The following is a 9561-nucleotide window of genomic DNA, read 5'->3' on the forward strand; positions in this document are numbered from 1 at the left end:
GAATCTCAAGCTGACTCCCTGCTGAGCAAAGAGCCCGACGTGGGGCTCCATCTCAGGACCCTGAGATCATGGCCTGAGCTGAAACCAAGAGTTAGACACTTACTTAACCTACTGAGCCACCCAGGCGCCCCCACAATGTATTTTATATTTATTCTACTCATCTTTTTCTTGCACATCATTTCAATATAAACACATTATGTAGTTATAGTCAAGATTTTTACATAATTTGAGTGGTACTAACAGTAATAGCAAATTAGAAATCTTTCTTGAGTAATTAAAGTTTTTAGGTTTTTTTCCCTTAATTAGTTTGAATTGGAAGAAACCACTCTGCTAAGGCAGAAACAACTGGAATTTTCAAAAACTTTAAAGCAATACTTTTACTGCAAACAAACTATGACATCTGATCTCATGTTCAAACATTATAATGGGGTCTTTATTGCAGAACTGATTACATAGTATCTAAATTTCTCCTACAAATCAATAGCATTCAATTGCCCTTTTCTTCATCTCTCAATGCAGTATCTAGATCTATACAGTATTTCTTAAATTCTTCTCATTTCTAATTTTTAAATGCTAAGATATTATAAAGAAAACTAGAAACAGCATACTTCCTGCAATATCCTACTTCAAAGGGCTCAAAATCTTAGAAATTGCCCAGGTCTTCTTGAAGTATGAAAACCAGGTTTCTATCAAATTGGGAGACTACATAAGTAAAAAAAAAATTATAAAAATGCACCTGTAATCCTTAAAAACTCAATCATTATTACAGAGATTGATGATGCGGTGAAAAAGGAACTCTGAAGTGCATTGACACGGGTGAGGATGTGGTCACTATAATGCGGGCAGCAACAAACCATTCTTCTTCCAAAGTACCTCAAATCATAACAGAACTGAAGAAATAATGGCAAACAAGTTTCCAGAACTGCTACCACCACATAGGAAAACCCAAGCCAACCATCTATCAGAGATGGAGACAGATGCATAGGGCTAGGCAATAAAACTCGTCTAAAGAGAGTTACTAGGGAAAGAAAAAATCACGTCTCAGAAGAGAAGGTAATTAATCCAATTATTTCAATGAATTTGAGCTTCTTGCTACAATGTTTCTAGAACAGTCATGTGACTGTGATCGTGACAGTATGGTCATTTATTTATAATACAGAAGCAAGGATCTGATATAAAATTATAATATTCCAAGAGTACTTTATTAAAATGCTTTATATAGAGTAAGAATTTTATATTCCTATTACTCCCTTACTTATTACTCATCTTAAAGTTAACTGGGTAAGAGAAAATGGTTATTTGGGAGCAAGAGGAAGAAAGAAAACTGAGGGAGGCCATCTATATAAAAAGAGGTTTGGATGAGGTGAGCACTGTTTGGACTGATTATCAGGGTAGACCTATATTCATTCATAACCCCTATGCTCACTTCTCATAGCACAAGAATCACATTGTGTTGCAAAGGCCTTTTTATTTGATTGCCTCACCATTATAATATAAGCTTACAGATAAGGATGGTGACTATTGTGTTTTCCATTGTTTTCTCCACCAATTACACAGGGTCTAACAGACAGTAGGTACTGGTAAATGTTAACTGGTTAGGTGGATGGATGGATAAACAGGTAGGTAGGCAGGTGGGTGGGTTAGCTCACGCATCAGTGGTGTTAAGGAACTGCACATTCCTTGGCTACAGCAGATAGGTAAGTTTCTTCGTATCCATGGGAGGTTGGACTGCCAATGCCACAGCCATAAACATCTCCCAGATACCATTAACCTCTCCACAACAGTTTGCTCAAATTTACCTAAAAGAAATTCCAAATATTGAAATAGAAATCTTAGAAATCCAAACCTAAAAACTGTTAGAAAATGTACCTCCTTCTCTTAATTGGCAATACCTTTCAGAGATAGCTCTGGTCAGGGATTTACTGCGGGGATGCCTGGGTAGCTCAATATTCACAAATCTATCAACATGATATACCACATCAATAAGAAAAAGGATAAAAACCATACAATCATTTCAATAGATGCAGAAAAAGCATTTGACAAAGTACAACATCCATTCATGGTAAAAACCCTCAGCTAAGTAGGTTTAGAGGGAACATACCTCAAAATAAGGCCATGCATTAAAAACCCACAGCTGGGGTGCCTGGGTGGCTCAGTTGGTTGAGCAACCAACTCTTGGTTTCGGCTCAGGTCATGATCTCATGGGTTGTGGGATCGAGCCCTGTGGTCAGGCTTCACACTCAGCTCGGAATCTGCCTGGAGATTCTCTCCCTCTGCCCCGCCCCCCATTGCATGCGTACTCTCTTTCTTTCTCTCTCAAATAAATAAATATTTTAAACAAATAAAAAATAAAATAAAATAAAAACCCCCAGCTAACATCATACTCAACGAGGAAAAATGAGAGCATTTCCCCTAAGATCAGGAACAAGACAAGGATCTTCAAGCTCACCACTTCTATTCAACATTGTACTGGAAATCCTACCAACAGCAATCAGACAAGAAAAAGAAATAAAAGGTATCCAAATTGGTAAAGAGGAAGTAAAACGCGCACTATTTCCAGATGATAATACTGTATATAGAAAACCCTAAAGACTCCACCAAAAAACTACTAGAACTGATAATGAATTCAGTAAGGTCGCAGGATACAAAATCAATGTACAGAAATCCATTGCATTTGTATACACTAATAAGGAAGCAGCAGAAAGAGAAACTAAGAAAACAATCCCATTTACAATTGAACCAAAGAAAAAATACCTAGGGATAAACTTAACCAAGGAGGCGAAAAACCTGTACTTTGAAAATGACAAAAAATTGATGAAAGAATTTGAAGACAACACAAACAAATGGAAAGATATCCCTTGCACATAGAATGGAGGAACAAATAGTTTTAAAATATCCATACTACCCCAAAAGCAATCTAGATTTAATACGATCCCTATCATCAAAGTATTCAACAGCATTTTTCACAGAACTAGAACAAACAATCTTAAAGTTTGTATGGAACCACAAAAGACCTCAAATAGCCAAAGCAATCTTGAAAAAGAAAAAACCTGGAGGTATCAAAATTCCAGATTTCAAGTTATACTACCAAGCTGTAGTAATCCAAACCATATGGTTTTGATTTGATGGCACAAAAATAGACACATAGATCAATGTAACATAATAGAGAGCCCAGAAACAAACCCACGATTATATAGGCAATTAATCTTAAACAAAGGATGCAAGAATATGCCATGGGAAAAAGTCTCTTCAACAACTAGGTACACCTGGTTATTCATTTTGTGTAATAAGAGAAATGGCTCAAGGTTAGAATATTTATGGATTCACAGGTGGTATCAAAAGGGTCAGCCTTTGGTCAGGGGCATGGAAGGAAAAATATCAGAAGATGGGGGACAAAGAGGTTTAGGAGAGAGCATGTAGTCAGACATATGATACGGGCCAGGGCACAAAGTATGAAGGTCTATGTATCATATGCTGGCATCCACCAGACAGTGTCTATCACAGAAAAGGCAATAAGCAATCAAGTGGATAAAATAGCCAGGCCAGTTGATGCCTGCCAGCCCCTGTCATCAGCTATCCCAGTGCCGGCATTTGGCCACAGTGGCAAAGATGGAGGTAAATACCTGGGCCAGTACCATGGGCTTTCACTTACCAAGACCAATCTTACTACTGGTTATTCCCTTTGAATGTAAAGAGAAAAGGTGTAAGGCTAACTACTGGCATTGCTGAATGTCCAGCAACAGAGACCACAATTGAGACTCTGATATGGCACCATACCCCAAAGAGACTAACTAGCTAACCTGGCAACAAACTAACTACATTGGGCCCCTTCAATCCTGGAAAAGCCACAGTTAAGGAATACATGCATATTCTGGGTATAGATTTGCCTTTCCCACCTGTAAGCCCTCAAGGGCTTAGAGAGTATTCCATCCACTGGTACGAGATCCCACATAACATCGAGTCAGACCAGGGAAACATTTCACAGCAAAGGAAGAACAGGAGTCAGCCCATGATCATGGGATTGCAGCACATGCCACATTCCTCAGAAGCAGCCAGCCTGATAGAGTGCTGAAACTGCCTGCTGGAGATACCAGGTCAAAAGCAGGACTCTGAAAGGATGGGGTGCCAATCTCTAGAATAGAGTATATTCATAGGATGGGAGACCTTTATATGCTGTCTTCAAGAGAAAGAATAGATGGACCAAGAAATAAGAGTAGAAGCAGGAGTGGACTCACACGTCACTCATCTCAATGACCCAGCCACAGAGACTGTGATTCCTCAGTTCTGGGCTCTGCAGGGTTAGAAGACCTGGCACTCCAAGCAGCCACACTTTTGCCAGGAGACATAGCAAGGGTCACCCAATCATCTTTAGCTCCCTGTGTCCAGGAACCAGCAGGAAGAGAACTTACCCCCATGGCATGGGTGATTGCCTGTTGTCACACAAGGGGGACGGGCAGGAATATGGGTGCAGCCCACTTGGGCACTTTTTGGCATTCCCTTGCCCGGCTGTGATGGTAATCGGGCATGTGTAGCTGCTCCGGCTTAAGAAGGGCATGGTGACCAGAACCTTGGGCTTCTTGGGGATAAAAGTGTAGGTCGGTCGCAGCACCAGGTAGGCCACTGAGGCCAGCAGAGGTGGTAGCTGAGGGTAAGGGGAAATCAGAACGGACAGTAAAGTAGGAAGACGATGAAGAGTCGTTCATCCGCTCACTGCCCTCTTCCAAGTTTCCCTCAGGAAGAGAGGCCCACGGAGCCATAGAAGAACTGCGCAGCCAATGGGTTAGGAAATGAGGCTCCTGAGCTGGGAGAAGATGCTAGACACAGAGCCGTGTCATTCACCTCCGCTTCAGCAGCTGGAGTCCAATCAGCAGACAACCTCCAGCGTCCCGGCTTCACGCCACCCACGGAGGCTGAGCCGGGCAGGCGGCTGAAGGCACCGCATTGCCCCCGCAGGCCGGAAGAGGCGGTGTCAGTCCAGAGCTCCTCACGTGATTGGCTGCGGCTGGGCAGGCCCGCCAGCTGCTTCCTCCCGCTTCCCTCCCCAGCTGTGGGTCCCTAGTAAGACTTTGGCAAGCGAAGCTCCATCTTAGCGCTTGCTCCTGCAGAACCTACCTGGAACAAGGATTATGTCAAGCACAGCAGTAATTCTTGAGAGTCCCCTTTTTTGCCTTCTCCCATCAGCTTTCTTCCTAAATATTACTGCTTCAGTTTTCTTTTTAGAGCTTACCCAAAGCACTCTCTCTCAATGCTCAGGCCAAACAGCCCCAAGTGGGTCCCAGACTTCAGGCCCACCTGGCGGAGAACCACTGGGCTCCGCAGCAACAGAGCCCTCCCCCACCTCTCCATCTCTCTCTCTCTCTCTCTCTAAGTGTATTTCTTCTTTTTCTTCTTCCACATTAACTGTCAATCCCCGGGGGAGGGAAAGCTCTAGACACTCACATGTTATATTTTTGGGCCACACATATCCTAGCAATGTAAATTAGTGCGAATAGTTTAATGAAGTGCACCCAGAGAGGTATTTGCGTTTTTCAAAAGTGATTATCCAAAGAATGCTTCTCTAATGGAGAATTTCCGGCAACAATTATGTAATAATAAGGTTGAGCCTTCCCTATATCCTGCCAAATGCGCCATTACTTTGCTTGCATGCAGCGCCTTGGCTCACTGAAATACCAAAGAGCATTAAAACAACAAAAATAACAAATGACTGCGTTCTTATTACATGTTAGCCATTGGGCTGGGCCTTTTACATTCCTTTAAACCCCACACCAACTTTGTTTTAGATAAATAGCTGAGGCTTGGGAAGCCTGAGTGGCTCCCCAAGGCATGCAGCTTGGAAGTGGTAGAGAAAAAAATCCGCTCAGCTATTTTGACTGCAAGTGCCCAGCCCACGGGAGGAGAAGGAAAGCCGCTCCCAACTGGCATGCAAGTGCGGTGCCATTAGCAATCGCTCAGCAGCACACCACAGAGATCAGCACACACTTTGTTGTTGAATGATGTTCACGAGGCGTTTTTCGCCATTTAGGATCTGAAATAATATACCAGACTATGAAGAAAGTGCTTGGGTGGGACATTCTTGGATCAAATTTCCAAAATTTTCTCTAAATTTTCATACCAAGCTTTAAAGCAATAATGAAGCCATCTATATGTATGAGTGCTGTGAGTTAGAAAAAAGCCCCATCCCCCCACCTTTTTGGGGTGGAGCACTGCTACTTAGCCAATTTCACTCAGAGATCCAAATATAGATATTAGTGATGGTCAGTTGTTTTAGAGGTGCACTCAGATGGAACAAAGATGCCATGGCCTCAGCCCTCCAAGGACCGCAGTGCTTGAGCCCCAGTGAACGGGTTCGGTTCAATGAATGACAGCTGATGTGACACAGCCCAAGTGCCTAGAAGCCACCTCCCCTCCAGTGCAACACTGCGTTTCTTTGTGAATTCCAGTTCATCCAGTGGTGAGCAAGGAAAATTGGAGAAGTGATACTGGGATCCCTCACACAACCATTTCAGTAAGTACAAACCCCTGGTATCTCCTTGGTGAAAGTGGCAGAGATTTGGGAGCAGGTGATCATGGAATAGTCAAAATATTTCAACCAGTATTGTACACTGTGGACCCAAAGAGGCCAAGTAAAAGTGATTCCTGGCGGTAGGCATCAGGACACTCCAGCCTTGGGGTGGCCAGGTATGCACCAGGCGTATTTCCCTCTATTTCTAGAGGGAATATCCCTGTATTTATCCCAGAGGGACTGGTGTCTGAGCCTACTCATACCATCATTGATGGTGAAAGGGAGAGGGAGGATGGGGACATATAGGACAACCTCAGGCATGCTGGAGCCTTGGCCAGTTACAGGGCTGTTTCCCTCCAGTGCTGACCAGGGCTCCCTAGGGCTGAGGTGGCTGGAGTGGTAAAAGGGCGTTCAGGGAGCTTGAGCCAGTGTCTATTTACCAACTGGTAAGGAGCTTTTTTTTTTAAGATTTTATTTATTTATTTATTTATTTATTTATTTATTTGAGAGAAAGAGAGAGAATGAGCAGGGCAGGGAGGAGCAGAAGGAGAGGGAGAAGCAAACTCCCCACTGAGCAGGGAGCCCGACAAAGGGTTCAATCCTAGGACCCTGGGATCATGACCCAAGCCAAAGGCAGACACTTAACCAACTGAGCCACCAGGTGCCCCAGGAGCTTTTAGTATTGTACTAATGCACATTGCTATACTGGTAGCAGCTCTGGAGGTGACATATGGATGACACATGGTGGCTTCCTGAACAACACTGGTGTTATGATGAGAAAAATCCTTGAGCTACTGATCATTTCTGGTAGTAGCCTTGTTCAGGAGCTCCAAGGATGCCCAGGGACTGGCTGCAAACACTCCGCTAAAACCTTCCCTATGGGCAGAAATATCTAGGGCAGATGTAATCCAGGGCTATGTCTTAATCTCTAAGTGAACCTGAACCTTGTGGGGGTCAGGAGATGCCTTTCATTGTATCAATTCCTTCTTATTGACCAGAGATGGTAAATAGGTATCATCTCAGTTGACTGCTGGTAGCTACCTGATGCACTGTGTTGAGTGGGATTCTAAAGTTATACCCAGTCTTAGAGAGAAAAAGTCCCATCAATAGTGTAATGGTGACATCTTTTAGATCAGGGCTTCCCTCCCCAAACCCCACCCCCAGCTTTTTGTGTGTGTCATGGCTGCCCTTTGCTACCTAGTAAAGTCTATGGACACCTTTTCAGAGTAATACCTTTCAAAAAGAAAATTAAATACAAACGAAATCAAATATGTTAAATACGGTTAACTAGAAACACTAGAAAGTATTTAAGATACAGTAATATACGTGCATCTTATCATTGCATTCAACAAGATCCAGTAGTGAGCCCAGTAACTGTTGAATTTTGAAGTATTAATGAGTATAAATGATATTTCGAGATGTCTACAACTGCTGAACGCGACATGAATATATCTGTGGTTTTTATCATCAAAAGCACTGCTTTTTTTTTTTTTTTGCTGCAAAAAGCTTTATTGTTTCCATGGTCCACGGCTTGGGAGGGGCTCCAGGGTGGTTAAAAAGCTGCCTCGTGGCTGCAGCGAGAGGCTGAGGCACAAGCTCTGGCAGCAGGGGGCTGTCAGAGGGGCCCCCTCAAAGGCTGCTGGTCTCCAGAGGCTCCTAGTCGTGCTTGAGAGTGAGCCTCTCGAAGAGATATTCGCCCAGTCCAGCCTGGGGGCTGGCCAGCCTGGGGAGGTTAGTCGGGTGGTCGCCCATCTTCTTGATGAGTTTCACCTCCTCATCTAGGAAGTGGTTCTCCAGGCAGTCACAGAGATGGGGGTCTGCGCGGGCAGAACCCAGGGCATGCAGATCCAAAAGGGCCTGGTTCAGGCTCTTCTCCAGAACCTGAGCAGCTTCCATGTCGTCCAGGGTTTTCCCCCACTCATCTTGGGACGGCTTCTGGACGTCCTGGAAGAGGGCGCGGCCGCCACGCTGGTTTTGCATCTTCAAGAGACGCTCGGCGCCCTCGCGCTTCTCCTCAGTCACCTCGCGGAAGAAGTGGCCCACACCTTCCAGAGCCACATCGTCACGGTCGAAATAGAAGCCCAGAGAGAGGTAGGTGTAGGAGGCCCGCAGATGCATGTTGACCAGGCGGTTGATGGCGGCCTCCACCTCGGTGGAATAATTCTGATGAGTCTAGGAGCTCATGGTTGATTGGTGGTAAGGTAAGCTCAAAATTGGCTGGTGGCTGGTCCCAGAGGCAGTGGGTGGCCAAGAAGATGGCTCCCAAGGTTGCGACTGGAAAAGAGGTTGGAGGGTGGTCGTTGGCTGGTTGGAGGGGCGTCCCTGGGTCTGTTCCGTCCAAACAGTGTTGAAGCAAGAGACAGATCCGCAGGACTGCGGGGCGCACTGCTAATTCTACAATGATGTATTGCCTACATTCGTAGTGGAACAAAATGTTATGTTTCGGTTTAAGGTTGGTGAAAATCAAGATGTCATTTTTCCCCATTCATGTTCAGAGACTCTTTGAATTCTAGCTATGGATCCACTGGGGGAGGGTCCAGGGACCCCAGGTTTCAAACCCATAGCTGAGACTGCAAGGCAGACCCAGCCCGTGGTCTGTCATGTTGTTCTTGAAGACAACCAGGACTGGTATTCACTGAAGTCCAGAATTGTGCACACCAATATTTAATGCCTGTTTACCTAAATATAGATCATTCCATGACTCTGGAGGGTGATCATGTTGGGGCACACAAGTGTTCTGGTTTTCATCATGGCCCAAATCATGGCCCAATTCCTGGGAAAACGGAAAAGTCTCCCTATTGTGTTAATTCTCTGCAAAGTTCAGGTTGCCCTGAGGTCCACAGACCAAGGATTCAGACACTCACGGCCTGACAGCTCCCTGTTACAGTTTGGAAGTCTGGAAGGCATCCCCAGCTGCTCTGGGTGTGGTTAAGGGAGAAGAGAAGGGGACTCCAATAGAATCTTTCCACTAGATACGGCAGAAAGAGCACATATCCTGGAGAGGAATGGCCGGTACGCCCTTCTTAACTGTGTCTATAAGAGTTATACCCCTTGCAGGT

General features: G+C 44.6%; 1 protein-coding gene across 1 annotated transcript; it reads right to left on the bottom strand.

Moving 5' to 3' along the window:
- Window positions 1–579: 579 nt before the first annotated feature.
- LOC145716509 (ferritin light chain) lies at window positions 580–8918 on the bottom strand. The gene has a single exon (XM_081800229.1). It carries the CDS (start codon window positions 8618–8620, stop codon window positions 8159–8161), a length of 462 nt encoding a protein of 153 aa, XP_081656355.1. The 5' UTR covers window positions 8621–8918; the 3' UTR covers window positions 580–8158.
- Between the last annotated feature and the right edge of the window lie 643 nt (window positions 8919–9561).

This window comes from Leptonychotes weddellii, chromosome 12 (genome assembly GCF_054177405.1).
Source record: "Leptonychotes weddellii isolate Sample4059 chromosome 12, ASM5417740v2, whole genome shotgun sequence".
NCBI lineage: Eukaryota > Metazoa > Chordata > Mammalia > Carnivora > Phocidae > Leptonychotes > Leptonychotes weddellii.